At 43.6% G+C, this 17,324-nt stretch overlaps 1 protein-coding gene across 7 annotated transcripts in view; it reads right to left on the bottom strand.

Moving 5' to 3' along the window:
• The window catches only part of LOC138250106 (granulocyte-macrophage colony-stimulating factor receptor subunit alpha-like), a 467,284-nt gene that overhangs the window by 47,128 nt on the left and 402,832 nt on the right, over window positions 1–17,324 (bottom strand). For 5 of the 7 annotated variants that reach the window (XM_069204545.1, XM_069204542.1, XM_069204543.1 and 2 more), the window contains one exon: window positions 14,136–14,229. The exons of the other annotated variants lie outside the window; for them this stretch is intronic. In XM_069204545.1, the coding sequence (XP_069060646.1) occupies window positions 14,136–14,229 (94 nt within the window). The remainder of the gene's footprint in view (window positions 1–14,135; window positions 14,230–17,324) is intronic. 7 annotated transcript variants of the gene reach the window in all.

Below are 17,324 nucleotides of genomic sequence, written 5' to 3'. Positions count from 1 at the left end.
GACATTATCTTGTCCTAACTATTTGTGGCTTCTGCTGGTGTCCTGGGTCACGTGACTGTGAATGGCTCTGCTGTGGGGATTTGTCTATTTCTGCCAGACAGTAAAACAAAGGGGACTGCGTGTATGTAGTAGAATGGCCATCCAGTTTGGATGGTGGGGGTGGAGCTATTCCCTACTCTCCTTACACTTCAAAGAGTTTGCCTCCATCACACTTAAAGGAACCTCACACAAGTTCTTTGCCCCCCCCCCACACACACTTCTTGGAGCCTTGATTGAGGAAAGGAAGAACTTTCCAGAACAAGATGTGGGGGTAGAATATGAAATCTCCCACTTCAAAAGCTGGCACCAGGTATAAATATTGAACCTCCGGAGCCTCTCTTCGGTGCTCTCCTGGACCTGCAGACTTTACAAGAGGAACGACTGTTTTGATCCCCAGAGGACCGTCCTACTGCTTGAGATCTGTCTTGTTCCCCAGAGGACTGCCCTGCCACTTGAGCCCTGCCTTGTTCCCCAGAGGACTGCCCTGCTGTTTGAGGCCTCTCTTGTACCCCAGAGGACTGCTTTGCTGCTTGAGGCCTGCCTTGTCCCCAGAGGACCGTCTTGCTGTTGGAAGCCTGTCCTTATATCTGAGAAGGAAGACTTGATCTACTACCTTCATCCCAGTCTAACCTGAGTGACGCCAAGGGTTAATTGGCTAACCTCTTGTTCTGATCTCCAGGGACGCAGAAAGCTCCAGAGGCCTGTCTGCATTTGCCCAGCTGCACTTGGCCTGTCTGAACCTACAACTGGACCTACCTAGGCACTGCTGGTCTCTGCTAGAGTAAGTAACTAATCTCAAAGAGGTGCCTCATTGGGTCCTGGATCCTTGGCCGGCATCAGAGTGCACTCCTCTTCAAGAAAAGTAGAAATCCAGATGTTTTGGGCTCTCTGCGACTGTGAATGGGTACGTACCTGCCAAGACTCTTCTGCTAACAAAGACTGCAAAACTCCAGTGAACCTGACTCTTTGCGGTAAAGCGACTTCCAGTTACAACTGGAAACTCAAGATCTGCACTTCGTGCTACAGCAACAATAGCACACTGTGACAGCCAATGCTAAACCCAGCAATGGCAGTCTGTGATGCCCATATTGATGTTCATGCTACAGTGATGATAATCTGTGACACCAGGCCTGCTCTTCATTCTACATCGATGACAATCCACTGTGCTCTCCCTTGTGACCTCCTCCACCATAAATGGGATGCTCTGGATGTTGAGAGGGTAACCTTTTCAGCAGGACTAACCTGGTCCCACTTAAGGCGAAAAATGCAAAAACAACAAGTGATGGACGGAATGCTGAACATTGTCGAACATTCACCCCCAGTCAGAGATCTGGGTTTAATCCATCGTTTTTTTGCTGCCCATGCCATTCCAGTTTGGACCCAGCCATATGCAAATCAGTCTTGACCCTGTTCCAGATGGGAACAGTCCAGCCCGAACTGCTAGGCCAGGTCTTCCCTGGACTGGAAACAAGCATCCTGGGACCGGTTTCGGGGTTTCACCCCTCATCAGCCAGGCTAGCTTGAATCCAGTGGGATGGGGGTGAGTGTTTGACAATGTTCAGCATTCCGTCCATCACTTGTTGTTTTTGCTTTGTCGCCCTAAGTGGGAAGCATATGCCCAGACGTGGGTCCCGTGCTTCCCATGCCAATCAGAGATAAATCCTACAATATGTCGAGGGAGCATCCTCCACCTTCATCATAGGGCCAAGAGAATTCATAATCTCCATTGCACAGGAACAACCAGTGACAAGACCTGCTCATGAAGCTGATCTGCAGAAAGAGGAAGCTAGTTGGAACAAATTCCCCCCATGATCCGGATACATCCTTGCACCCCAAGGAGGGAGTGGAAATCCGGCAATGCCAAAATGTGAGAGAGGGCCTCTTTTTTACATGGTTATCTCCCCCACTTTTTGCCTGATGTTGATGTGTTCTAGAAATTGCAGTGCTGAGGGCCTCTGCTAACCAGGTTCCCTGGGCCAGAGCTCTTTCCCTAAATCTGTTGTGATGCATTGGCACAATTGGATACACCCTTAACTACCACTATAAGTCCCTAGTAAGTGAGTACCTATGTACCCAGGCCATGGGGTACTACGGGTAGGCCCCTGAGGGCAGCAGCACTGATTGTGCCAACCTCTAGGGCCATGCATCCAGATGCACCCAGCACTGCCTTTGCAGGCTGAGTTCCTGGTGCAAACCTAAAATACAAACTCGACATGGCACACTACATGTGTGCCCTGTCCACCATACACTGCATTTACTATGGTTAAGTTACCCCTCTGGGAGGCCTTACAGCCCTAGGGCAGGGTGCTCCGTATTATATGTGAGGGCATAGCTTCATGAGCAATATGCCCCCACTGTGTCATTGCCAAACCTGGGACATAGTGAGTGAAAGGAGCAGTAATTTTAATACATGTGCTGAACACTGGTCAACACGAGTTTCCAGTACCAGTACCAGTATTGGATTTATCCCTAAATGTACCCAGAGGTCATCTCAGAGGTGCCCCCTGAAAAAGTGAACCTAACGTGGTACGGTTGCTGACTGGTCTTATCCAGCTGCCACCTCCAGACAGCCAATATACAAACCCTGGGGGTGAGGTATGCCTCTCTGGTTTGTAAGACAATGCCCTTCCTGGGTGGAGGAGCTAACATCCCCCTCTCTCACGAATGTGCACTGTCCTGGCGGTGAGCTTCAAAGGGCTTACCGCCCTTGAAACTCAACCTCCAAGCTTGCTGCTAGCAGCAGCTGGCATCCCCCTTTGCAAACCCTCACTTTTTGGTGGGAGCAAAGCCAGGAAACCTAACAAAGGGTAGGAGGAGTGGCCTCACCTGGCATGCACTACCCCTAAGGTGTTGCCTGCGAGGTAGACCCTCAAATTCAGTTTCCTCCATATTGGAATGGAGGAAAATAGACAATTAGGTTTAAGGCAGGGACCCTTCCCACAGGAAGTGGTCACTATAGTGGGTGTAGCCACCAAAAGGCAAGTGTCCCATTGGACACTACCAGATTCCCCTTTAACGCGCCCACTAAATTCAGTATTTAGTGGGCACTCCTAGACCAAGAAACTAAATTTGAAAGGATAAAGAAGACCAGCACCAAATAAGATCCAAAGCAAGAGAACTGGGGACCTGCTGCATCAAGAAAAGGTGCCAAACCCTGCCTGCTGCACCCAGGTCCCGACAATTGCAGGTGTGGAGGAGCTGGACACTAGACTGACCCCAAGAAACCCAGAGGACCTCCAGGCTTCACAAATCGCCCCAGATCTCCCTTCTGAGTGGAGGCACCACTCAACAGCCAAGCAAGAACCAACAAGCCAGTGAGGGTCACTTCACTGACCAGCTGATATCTCCACAACTGGAAATTGCAGCCAGACCCAACAAAACAACAACAACAGACCAGACAAGACCTAAAAGTGTGCCAACTTTGGTAGCCGAGTCATACCAATACCCTGGTTACTGGCCGGTGCACATCGGACTCCAAACCAGCTCCCCCAGAGTTGCAACTGGACCAGAAGGAAGCCCCAGTTGAGGGACTTCAGGAACACCTAGGATCTCCACCAGAGTGCCAAAGTTGTCCTGCAAGCCGCCCTCAAAGAGACTTACCTCCAGCTCCAAAGGGCTCCATTGCGCACAGCTCCTGGATCACAAACTTGCCCTGCATCTGGCTGCCCTGTGCCCTGCAATGAGGAACCAGCTGTGCTCCGCAGGTTCCTAACCCCTTGCAACCTCGACAGCCTAAGAGGACCCAAGGCACCACTGTAAAATTTTCAAACTATTTCCTTTTCCTGGTGGCCCCTCCAAGTGGCCCTGTGCTTGTGCCAAGAGACTTTCCAGCTCTGCACTGCCAGAAGCGGGAGCCACCTGAGTCTCTCCAGCTGGCACAAGGCCCACTGACTGCTTTAACCATCCTGCAAAAGAAGAGAGTAGTAACCCAACTGTACAATTTTTAATGCTTTTTTTTAAAGAGACTGCCTATTGATTTCTATGGTGCATAATTATGCACAGAAAGACTAAGGCCCATATTTATACTTTTTTAGTGCCGCATTTGCGCCGCTTTTTGACGCAAAAATGGCGCAAACCAACAAAATACAATTGTATTTTGTAAGTTTGTGCTGATTTTGCATCAAATAATGACACAAATGAGGCGCCAAAAAGGTATAAATATGGGCCTAACTTTATTAAAACTTCCTAACTCAAAACATACTTTACGTATCTTGACAATCCTAGTCTTAAAAATTATATAAAAATCTGAAGTATCTTTATAAAATTGGTCTTGAGTTATTCCTTGAGTGTGTGTGGTGCATGATTAATACTGTGAATACAACAAATGCTTAGCACTTCTCCAAGATTAGCCTAATTGCCTCGACCAAGCAATCTCAACAATTAGAGCATTAGGTTAACCCAGGAGCTCGACCTGGAACCTTATCAGGTATATAGCTATGACCAATTAAGGAAACTCTGCAGACAATACAAGATTCAGAATGGAAAAAAAAAAAAACGAGAAACTTAGGTTTCTGGTGGCCCAGTATGAGAGAGACAACCCCACAGATGAGATACATGATGATGATGCATCTGTGATGGGTGAAGAATCTGTGGAAAATGGGGATAAGGATAGCTCCTCTTCCCTCAGCAGCTCTAGAGCATCCACAGATACAGACCTGGATATTGCCAGGCTGACCAAGAGACTGGCCTTAGAGAGTCAACTCTTGGAGATAGAAAAACAAAGAAAGGAGTTGGGCTTAGGACCCATCTCTGGTTGCAGCATTCAAGTATTGAAGGAAAATGCTTTCAACATTAAACTCCCAAAAGGAGTTGTCCCTCTCTTCACTGAAGGGGGTGATATAGTAAAGTGGTTTTCTGCCTTTGAAAGAGCTTGCCTTGGGTGGGAAATTGAAAAGAAACACTGGGGCACACTGATGTGGGAGTTATTCTCAAACAAGTGCAGGGGTAGGCTTCTGACACTGAATGAGGCAGATTCCAAATGCTATGACATCATGAAGGGTACCCTAGTGATGGGCTTTGGATTTACAACTGAAGAGTACAGGATAGAGACGCTTGAAAATCCCAGAGCCAGACCTGGGTAGACTTTGTGGACTATTCAGTAAACATGCTGGCTGGTTGGGCAGCTGGGAACAAGATACAAGATTATGATGGGCTCTATAACCTGTTCATAAAAGAGCATCTGCTTAGTAACTGTTCCAATGATAGGCTACATCAACATCTGGTAGACCTGGATTCACTTTCCCCTCAAGAATTGGGGAGGGAGGCAGACCATTGGCTCAAAACAAGGGTGACCAAAACTACTACTGGTAGGAGAGACCAAAAGAAAGAGGGCAATCCCCTCCCCCCTCAGGTAAAACAACAAAGATTCTTCTCAAGGCCCCCAAAAAGCTGCACAGGAGGGTGGACCCAGATACTTCTCACAGTCCAGGGGAGGGTTCAAAGGGAGACACTTTGACCCCAGCAAGGCTTGGTGCCAAGATTGCAAAACCAAAGGGCACCAAACTGGAGACTCTGGCTGTAAAAACAAAAGGAATGGCTCTAGTCAACCTGCAGGAAATGCAGTAGCCAATATCCAAATGGGGTCAGAGGTGTGGCCTGGCCATGTCAGTATCCCCACAGAGGCAACATTAGTCACTGAGGGTGGGATAGAATTATCCTGTGCTGCCTGGACAAGGGATATGCAATATTACAGGCAGCACCCTTTGATTAATGGGGAAAAGATAGAAGCACCGAGGGACAAAGTGGCTAGTATCACTATGGTAACTCAGCACCTGGTCCACTCAAATCAGTTCCTGGTAGGGAAGTCTTTTCCTGTCACCAATGCTGACAATGAGACAAAGTTTCATCCCATGCCTATGGTAACCTTTGAATGGGGGAAGTAGTAGGGCAGAATGAAGTGGTTGTTTTCTCATCCATCCCTGTAGATTGCCTGCTTCGAAATGACCCGGAGCATTCCCCCTGGGCTGAAGTAGAACTAAAGACCCAAGCAGCAATGCTAGGAATCCTTGAGTGGGCATGTGTGAAGACAAGGGCACAGAGAAAACTTCAGATGGAAAAAGGAGAGCTGGATCCTGAAATAGTGGACCAGACTCTCAAGAGAGAAAGCAAGAAGATTGGGGGACCAGCTTCAAAACAGATCCAAAGACAGAACCCCTCCTCTCAGAAGGAAGAGTCACCCACCTTAGAGGGCACTGAGCCTGAAGAGCTTGGGCCTTACCACCCAGAGCTCTTGGGCACAATTCAGTTTCCTCCATCTTGGAAAGGAGGAAAAAAGCCAATTAGGTTTAGAGCAGGGACCTTTCCCACAGGAAGTGGTCACTGGTCACTATAGTGTGAGTAGCCAATCGAAGGTAAGTGTCCCATTGGACACTACCAGGTTCCCCCTGTAGTGTAGCCATTTTTAATATAGCTTCATGCACGTTAATTTAACATACTAGGCCGCTGTGCACTTTGCCCTAGATATATTTTATTCAGCTTTACATTGTTATTTTAAAACAACCAGTTTTACGGTCTTGTTTTAATTTCTTCTATCACACTGTTTGGCTTAGTTCAGCAATGTGTTCTCAAATAATGCATTCTTGATCGCCCTGTGCTTCAGTCTAGGCTACAGTCTGGTACATTGCCGGTAAACGTGGTAGAAGTTTAGTCTCCAGTATTCGTAGAAAATACACATCCTTACGTAGGGACATTTTCTTAGAACATCTGCGTGTTAGTTATAAAAACACTTTCTAGTCCTAGTATACGTCAAGAGGGAGATTCCAGCCAGGGACCGACAACTAGATGCTGAATGCCCTGTTGCAGATGCTGATGCAGATTACAGGCCTTTGCTCAGGTATGAGGGTTGATGTCCTCCTGGGGGAACCTGAAAGGCAGGCTGAGAGCTTCACATGCTGTACTCGAAATATAACTTAGAGAGAAAATAATCTAGGGGCACTATGATAGCCTTATTCTTGTGCTTCACTCTCATCGTTACTATTTTCATTTTATTGTGTTGTATAGTTCTGGTTATTGCAGCTCACGCTTTGCTATCTAAAATGCAGTTGTTTTATTAAACCAATCTTTAAAACTTAAACTGCCTTTGTCATTTATATATGAGACCGCACTGTGTATGAGAGAACCGGTTGTGACCTGAGTGACCACGACTTCCCTGAGAAGTACTAAAATGTCATGTGCTCGGCTGCCCAATTGTCTCTACCATTCGGGAGAGATGAGGCACTGCTAGTTAGCCGGAGCAAAACCCGGATTTATAGTGACAAGTGTCATCCACCGTGGGTCAGACTTAGTCCCCCACACTGTGAATGATCTTGCCGCTCAAAATCCAGTAGTCTCATTAGGATAATGAGAGCCTACGCGACACCCCTAAAACACCCACTACATTTGGTATTTAGTGGGCACCCCTAGACCAAGAGACTAGATTTGAAAGGACAAAGAAAACCAGCACCAAAGATCATCCAAAGCAAGAGAACTATGGACCTGCTTCAGCAAGAAAATGCGCCAAACCCTGCTGCACCCAGGACCTGAAGATTGCTGCTGTGGAGGAGCTGGACACTGGACTGACCCAAGAAATCCATGTGACCTCCAGGCTTCACAAATCACCCCAGATCTCCCTTCTGAGTGGAGGAACCACTCAACAACCAAGCAAGAACCAACAACCCAGTGACAGTCACTTCACTGACTGGCCAATATCTCCGCAACTGGAAGTTGCAGCTAGACCAGACGAAACAACAACAGCAGCCAAGACAAGACCTACAACTGTGCCAACTTTGGTGGCACTGTGCCCTCCAGTGGCTGAGTCGTGGCAATTCCCCGGGTACTGGCCAGTGCACGTCAGATTCCAAGAAAACCAGCCCCAGAGACACGACTGGACCAGGAGGATGCCCCAGTCAAGGGACTTCAGGAACACCCTGGACATCCAGCCAGAGTCACTCCATTGTCCCGGAAGCCACCCTCAAAGAGACTCACCTCCAGCTCTAAAGGGCTCCATTGCGCACAGCTCCTGGATCACCAACTCACCCTGCATCCGGCCGCCTGGTGCCCTGCACCAAGGAACCAACTGTGTTCCTTGGGTCCCTAAAACCTTGCGATCTCAACAGTCCCCAGGGACTGCAAGGCACCACTGTTAAATTTGCAAAACATCTCCTTTTCCAGGTGGCCTATCCAAGTGGCCCTGTGCCAAGAGACTTTCCACCTCTGCTACTGCTGGAACCGTGAGCTGCCTGAGGCTCTCCAGCTGGTACAAGGTGCCCACCAACTGCTTCGACCATCCTGCAAAAGAAGAGAGTGGCAACCCAACTGTACGATTTTTAATACATTTTTAAATGTGACTGCCTATGGTGAGTAATTACGCACAGAAAGACTAACTTTATTAAAACTTTAAAAAATCATAACTCAAAAATTACTTAACATATCTTGACCATCTTGGTTTTAGAAAATATATAAAAATCTAAAGTATTTTAAAAAAAATGATCATTAGTTATTCCTTGAGTGTGTGGTGCATGATTGATCCTGTGAGTACAACAAATGCTTAGCACTTCTCCAAGATTAGCCTAAATGCTCAACCAAGCTACCTAAAAAATTAGAGCATTAGGTGATCTAGTTTTTGCATCTGGAAACCAATGTGTAGTTGCCTGGACCCCCTCCACAGTGTACCAAGGTTTGTGGTGCACTACATAGAGTGCCAGCCTCCTACACAAAAATAAATCCTGCCCAAATGCATGCTCGGTAATACAAAAGTAATATCTTGGAACATAGGGGGGCTAGCAAAATCACTCAAGACCCAAACTTGGAATCCTTTTTGAGAGAGTTTGAGATCATCTGTCTCCAAGAAACTTGGAGAGAGGATGAAAATCCGTTAGCAGGGTTCCAAGAATTATTTAGCCCAGCTGCAAAACTAAAGTCTCAAGGGCACCCTAACGGTGGTCTATCAACCTATATAACCACATGTAAATCTTTAAAGACAAGGAGCATTGACCATCTATCAGCCCACATGTTAGCTGTCATCATTGAAAATTGTCTACTGGAACGGGCATCAATATCTGTCCTAATATTAAACATTTACTTCAACCCCAACGTGACTCACAAACAGCATCTATTAGACACAATGGAAAATTAACTGCTGTCTCTAGGAGCCTCATACGGTAATGCCTCCTGGCTCATCACAGGCGATTTCAACTTTAACATGGCCAACCATGGGAAAAGAGGTGCCAGAGAAGGAGCCCTGGATCAGTGCCAGGGCGTACCACCGCAAGTATCACGCTTTTGGGACATGGATAAATGTGATCATACTTTGGTGAGAGTCTTAGAGGCATTAGGACTGAGGGCCCTGAACTGTCGATTCACCACAGACTGCCCAATGAACCCTACCCACAAATCAAAGAAATCTGTAAGCTCCCTGGATTACAGATTTGCATCTATGGCAATCTTCATGTACTTTCAGATTTTCACCATATAGGTCAAATGCGAAAGTGACCATCACCTGCAAGTTATGAAAATCGTGAACAATAACTATTACATGGCACAGGTACATAATAAAGGGATCCAGTATCCAGGAAGCCATCCATATTGTATAAGATTTTTAAACATGTGTATGGGGAAATATGAGGCATGGAAAACCAGCTTATTACCCAATCAAGGGGCCCAGGTGGACACAATCATCAGGTGGGACGCAATGTTAATGTCACTAAGGAACCAGCTAGCTCCCCTCCAACGGTCCAGTGTGGGTTCACCACGGAACAAAAATCAATGGTTCACACAACCCCTAAAGGAACAAAGGCAACAGCTCAACAATGCAACAAGTGTCCTAAAGAAACAACACAAGGACACCAGCCAACTTAGTGCCTTTCATGAACTAAGAAAGAAATACAAGAAGACAGTCTAGGAAGCACAGCAGGCACACCAAGACCAAGAATGGATCAAAATCTTCGAGGCATGCAAACAAAAGAATAGCTGTCCCCTGTGGTCCATTGTCAGTCAACTGGAGTGTGGGACTGCAGGGACCCTAAGCAACACCGTGCCAGAGGTAAAGTGGATTGAGTATATCTCCAAATTAAACAGCTGACAGGAAGTGGCAGAAGTCAATACAAGCTCAAACAACGAGCCAAATCCCTTATCCTTCAAAGTACAAAAGATCAAAGGAAAACTCAGACACTGCAGAACTAACTGGACCCCAGTCCAAATGGCCTTCCCGCAGGGGTCTGGCCAGCTCAGCAATATGTTCAGTACATGCGTCGCGGAAAACAAAATCCCTGATTCCTGGAAAGGGGCAATTTTCTATCCAATCTACAAGAAGGGCCCCTACGGGAACCAAGACAGCTATCGTTTGATCGCTATGCTCGACACAGATGCAAAAATATTCGCAGACTGCAGGTTAGAGGAATTGAAAGACTGGGCAACCAAACTGAATCTAATTCCTCTGATACAAACAGGCTTCCGCCCCTCATCGAGCACCTCTGGCAACCTGATAGCACTGGCAATGTTGGATGAAAAATACACAAAAAAGAAAATGGCCTTGTACACCTGCTTTATGGACCTATCTAAAGCTTTTGATTCTGTGGAACGGCACAGACTGTGGAAAAAGTTAGTAGATCTCAATATTCCACCAAAACTGCTAAGAGGAATACAGTTTTTATATTCTTACAACTGGGCTAGGGTACAATTTGGCAGCAATGGAAAAGTGTCTTCTAAAATCCAGATAGAAAGAGGTATTAAGCAAGGCTGCATACTAGTCACAATGCTATTCAACTTATATCTGTCAGATATGTGCACACAATTGAACACTTCCAGTTCCCATGCCCCCAAACTGGGCCACCAACTCCTCAAATCACTATCATATGCAGACAACATCATCTTTTTGAATCATTCAGGCACGGGGCTCCAAAAACTACTAAACACCCTCGATCAATATTGCAGGACAAACATGCTGCTGATAAACCAGGAGAAAACCAAGGTAGTCATCTTTGGCAAATGTGTAATTAAGAAAAAGCAGTGGCTCTGTGGAAACTAACTTGTGGGCAAAAGTAGTAGCTACAAATACTTGGGTGTCTGGTTGCAGGAGTGATGGTGTCACTGCTTGCACCTAAACACCTCGGAAGCCAGAGTGGCATCTCAACTTGCATCTCTTCAAAATCTGTCCACGAATTTGCTAAGCCCAACCTGGAGCCCACTCCTCATGGTGATTTAGGCAAAGATTTTGCCCTCCCTGGTATATGGTCTGGAAACTTATACTGGCAAGTTTAACGATTTCATGAATATTGCCCAGAGTAAAGTTTTTTCTGCCTTTTCTGCCTGCCATACAGTTCTGCACCAGCACAAATCAGATTGGAATTCTGGCTACAAGACCAAGCCTTAGTACAGAATGAGGCTATACTCAAATATGCCTCTCTCCTAAGACAGGCTTATCTGAACACACTAAAAGCACTGATCTGGGAGGAAACAGGCCTGAACTGCTCAGAGGCCTCAAATTCATGATCAGACAAAATCGCCCCTGTAATTAAGCAACTACAGGTAGAAGAGCTGTGGCAAAAGACCTTACCACATAAATCATTTAAGCAACTAATAAATAAGAAAATCAAGCGGCTATCGTGGAGCAAGGATAAAGACAGGTTTATGCTATGTTCCCGTTCATGGATGACAATTAACACATACAAGACTCCAACAGCACAGCCATGCCTGGTAGAAATATTTTTTAAAAATCTCTAAAAAATAAAGGTGCTGCACGCAAGATTTGGTCTACTCTCCTCATTGGATGCAGTTCCAAAATGGCTGAAATTCTCAAATGATGGGAATTGTAGGCTATGTGCATACCACCAGGAAGACTTCTTACATCTTCTGTGCAAATGCCCTGCACTGTTACCCTGGTGTAAATTGTACCTCAAAAGCATTTTTATCTCCAGTGGCATTAGATCTTGCCGACAAGCTATCCTAATTTGTCTCAAAGGGCTGACACCTCAACACATGGCATGTGTGGCAAAATTCATATTAAAAGCGGAACACCTTTTCAAGCATGAGCGAAATAACTGTGAAAGCTGATGGAGCTACTCAGCTTACAACTAAGTAACATTTTTAGCATTGTTTACCAGATCAGCCTAAATGCAGAACTTTAAGGACAGCATGGAGTTGGAGGGGAGAGGTCCCGCAATTGCCTTTGTGATAAATACACTTTCATTAAGCGGGGAACCAATAACTTATCTTGGTATTAGAGCTTAAATCAATGAGAATTATAAATCTCCGTAGGACATTCTTGGTTTTTCCATTTTAGTTGATAACACTTTTCTGTTTGTTGCAATGCTTTTTATTCATTATGCAATAAAGTTTAAATAAATAACTGTTATGCTTTACTATTAGTGTTAATAGCACGTGTTAAAAACAATGTAATTTTCTGGGCCTGTTGTCAAACGTGGGGTCAATATGTTTCACTGCCAAAAGTATGAGCAAATTCTTCAAACCTATAAACTCTAGAACAAGTGCGGGTAATCTCCTAGGGAACCGTTGTATGACCCCAATATTCTCTGCCACCTTTGTATGTGAGTTGTGGCTCCAAATATGGAAATGTATAACAAAATACCCAAACATGGTCAGATTGAGGTAATCCGGACCTCTAAATATTGTGATGCTCAAATGCAGTAACATTCTGTTACTTGGGGATCATGATTGATTTAAAGTCTAGACACTGCAGACCTACTCTCTTATATGTACAATCTTTGCAAACTCTACCCATCTGTTCTGCTGTTTTAAGTTTTGTAAATAGAGCTGTGTGGATTAGAAAAACCCTATCTGACATGCATGTGGAATGTACTTGATCAAAAATATATTTTTTTTAACGTGTTTTTGTATTTATTGTTTTATGTCACATTTTGTGGTTATGAAATACTGTTCGAATGAAGATTATTTGAACTTGAACACATCATTGTGATATGCTTCACTTCCATGGCTAAGCTTGGATTCGAAGGTATTTACTACACGAGCTCCTCTTCCTGGAATATTAGTATTTATCAGGTGGTACAAATTCGTCCACACTCATAATTAGGGTATAAATAAATAAGATTAAAACAAGACCGCAGCAGTCCCAAAGCTTTCAAAAGTTTAAATATCAAGAAGTAAAGTAAATCAATCAACAATATTAAAACATGAGGCAAATCAAGGAGTATGGAAAAACAAAAGACGCTTTGATGTCATGCTTAATGAAAAAGGGAAGGAAAAAAAGAGGCAGATTTAAGAAGCCTTTAGCACCACCTTGCGCCACATTAGCATAATTTTTCTTTCGCTAATGTGGTGTTAGGTTGCCAAAAATGGTGCACCATATTTACAAAGTGGTGCAATGCACACACTGCGCCACTTTATAAACCCATGCACCACATACTGCCTGTGCCAGGCATAATGTATGCAAGGGGGTCATTCTGGCATTAGGAGGCCCAGAAAAATGGCGCAGTGGAATCTATGATATTCCACTGTGCCACTTCTAGCATAGTTTCTAAGTCCTGCCTAGGGCAGGCATTAAAATGAGGCTCCCATTGTTTTTATTGGTCTCCTGTCACTTTGCAGGATTAGCGTCAATATTTTTGGCACTAAGGCCCATATTTATACTTTTTTAGCGCCACATTTGCATCATTTTGTGACGCAAAATCGGCGCAAACTTACAAAATACAATTATTTTTTAAATTTGCACCGATTTTGAGTAAAAAAATGGCACAAATGCGGCGCTAAAAATGTATAACTATGGGCCTAATTCTGCAAAGCACCAAACTAGCGTTAACATTTATGAAGTGATTTCCCTAATGTGCACAATGGTGCACCGAATCATAAATATGGTGCACACATGGTGGCGTTAGGGGGCGCAATGGGGGGGCAAGAAAAGGGGCGCATCATGACATGATGCGCCACCTTTCATAAATTTGCCCCCAAGAGACATGCAGTTTGGGATTGAACAGGTAGAACCAGACTAATTAAAATTAGAAAAGAAGACAGGTTGGACTGTTAAACCGCGTTAATAAGTGTATGGAAACAATAAGATGAGTACAAGCAGAAACACAAGATGCAACTGAATATGGAGATGACCAATATATGAGAATTTATTATATTTAAATCGCATTTTGGTTTACCTGTTACAGATGAAAGCAGTGACCACTGATATTAGCAGAGTCCCAACTGCTAAGAGTACTAACATATTTGTGTAGTTGAAAGCTGGAGGATTACCTATGGAAAACAATTATGGCAATAGATATTACACATGTTAATGTCAGATAATCCTAACATGATGTACAGAATGCGTAATACCTGATCATGTTAGCAACAGTTTTTTGGGAGCCAGTCCTGCATATGATCCATTACCCCAGAATAAAGAGACTGCATTTAGGTAATTATTCAACGACCACTTGGGACACGCTTAAAGCAGGGAACGAAGGAGAGGACAAAATGAAGAAATAATTTATTTTTAAGAAGTAGTTTTACTTTATTGTAATACTCAGAACAAGTCATGCTCTTCCTCATCACAGCGACTATTTAGAGTGAGGGGATCCACTTCCTCTCCAGAAGTTCATAGTTCCATATTTAGAAGATTTTTTACAACTTTTTTTAAACTACTCCCTTTTCTGCCTGCTTCTAACCACAAACATCAATTCATGAAGATGCCAGAGCTGAAAGTGACTTCACACGCGCTTTGACCTTCAATTTTACTCACATGCTTGCACATACACACATTTACCCACATTCTCACATAAACACACACTCCCTCAAGCATGCACACAACATACATTTAAAAGCATTTTTTACTTACCTCAGCTGCCAGGGAGGTCTATATTCCAGCTAATTGTACTCCATTTTTTATTATACGAATTGTGAATAATTAAACATTATTTACTGTTAGTGCATTAAAAAATGAAAGAAAACAAAGAGAAAGGAGCCCCAACCGACGACCATAAGGATGTGCTACCACTGTGTTCCTGGCACTGATTTTGCCACCTCTGAATCTAGGGATCGCAAAGGGCAAGCCGGGATTGCAGCTGCGACCCCTAGCGACCTCTAAATGTCGTCCATGCTTCTAAAGTAGGAGGCCTCCTTTATAAATCTTTATGGTTTTATATGCAAGCAAGAAGCCTCAAAGAGGCAGATGCCATTATCTGCAAGGCAGTTGGTAAATACTCAAAAACTATGATACAAAGGAGTACACTTTGGCATAAAGATGCTCATTGGTGGGTAATCTAACCTTTACTTCCTTATCCCTCTTGTCACCCGTCGTTATTCATACTGCATTACTGCCTGGCCTGTAAGATATATTGCCTATAATCACTTTATAGGACACCAGATATGATGAAACATCATATATTTGGTCAGAGATACAACAGGGGCTTCGGGGTAACACACAGTTCAGATCCTCTAAACGAAAAGAACCAGGTGCTTCAACCATGAAACACAATCCTTGTTGGAAAATGAACGTATACCGACAAGGCTATGCTACCACTATGCACATCAGCAAATGGAACATCCCTTGCCTTTCCTCATCCATCACACATTCCTATTGTTCACAAACTCTGAATCGAGGGAGATCTGAGTGCTGCCATAGGACTCAACAGAGGTCTCTTTAGACCACTTGATTAATGTAGAAGGCTTTGGTCCTTGTACTACAGTAATATTTTAGAACCCCGGCCTAATTTTTAGTATGTCAAACTTTTGCAACACACCTACCTTTAATGAACATGAGGCAGGCTTTTCTTTTAATGTAACTAAAGCATCATGTGGTAGTGCATTGTCATTTGTAGATAGCACATTTTCCTTTGAAATGGTCACTTAATATGCACAGACACAGTTTTATTGATAAAACTATATAGCACACAAATGACAATGTGTGGAAATCGGGTTTCGTCGATATTTATTATTTGTGCATCATTAAGTAAAGTGTCTTGGTATTTTCTGATCCTATTACAATCTTTGTTTCCATCACACTTCAAAGTTACAAAAAACGGTGATTCATTTTTGCTTTCTTATTTGCTGAATATGTACAGCTCACTTACAGGTATTTATATTTTGTCATGTTTTATGAAAAAATTACACCCTACAGCCTTTCTTCTCACACTTCATGTACCCCAACAAGATTGTTACATAATGCACTTTACTTTTCTTTCTCTGACTGCAAAGTGAGACAAATTAATAAACACCCCTCCCCTTGTTAAATAAAAACATAAGCAGGAATTTGTCAGAAGACTTTCCATGTTATTTAACGTCTGTCTTTGAAGCGCAGTAAAAATGACAAGGTAAGTACGGAATGTAAAGGCTTCTTTATTTATTTTTGGGACTTTTGCAACCCACCCAAAAACGGCTTGGGGACCCACAGATTGGGAATCACTGCTCTATAGTGAATTTGCAAACGTTTGCAAAAGGCTCATCAAGTTAACCTATGTGAATACAATACAGTAATATGTATACCTTAGCAGATTCTTTGTAATCTGTCAGCTTTCTGTATGCCTCAACAATGTACCTACAGTAAACTACGCACCACAGCAGGTTTCCTGTGTTTCCTAAGTGACCTGCACACTTTATGCCATTTTCAATGTCATCATTTTTTCTAATTAATGATCTTTGGCGTTTGTAAAGTACTTCTACCTATTACATCAACATGCAATCTGTCACACCTCCCTCACCGTGTTTATAAAATCCCGGAGAACCACCAACTGAGTGGCGTTTTTGGATTAGATCTTTTAATGCCGATTTAGGCACTATAACGTTCCACTGATACCGAATTGACAGAAAAAGAAACCTACTATACTAATATTATAGGAGGGGAACCAACTTGAACATTTGCCTGACTACATGCCCACGCAGGATGAAGATCAGTTAAGCAATTTGAGTCTTATTTTGAAAGGAAAAAAATCTAGATGTTCATCATCACACATTTTCACTAGAATGCGGTGCACCAACAAATTAGTTGCCTGATATTTATATATATATATATATATATATATATATATATATATATATATATATATATATTGTGGTGCTGAATACATTGGCTCATACTGTAAAGGGTTTCGTGTCAAATATACAGACAATTATTTGAGGTTACAATGTAACTCCAAACAGGTTGCAGATTGTTTAATGACATGTTAAAGCCTGTGCATGGACAAAGTGTAAGAAATTGCCACATGCATTGAGAATTTGCAAGAAGACAGAAAATAATTGAATGTTTCAATTTAGCCATATGAGATTTGGTTTGACCTCCATGACTTCTGATTTTCAGAAGTAATGCCCACTTTATTCAAGGGGTAGGGAAATGTAGCTATTTTCAAAATTACATT

Source organism: Pleurodeles waltl, chromosome 8 (assembly GCF_031143425.1).
Source record: "Pleurodeles waltl isolate 20211129_DDA chromosome 8, aPleWal1.hap1.20221129, whole genome shotgun sequence".
Lineage (NCBI taxonomy): Eukaryota > Metazoa > Chordata > Amphibia > Caudata > Salamandridae > Pleurodeles > Pleurodeles waltl.
This window is presented reverse-complemented; position numbering and strand designations above follow the sequence as displayed.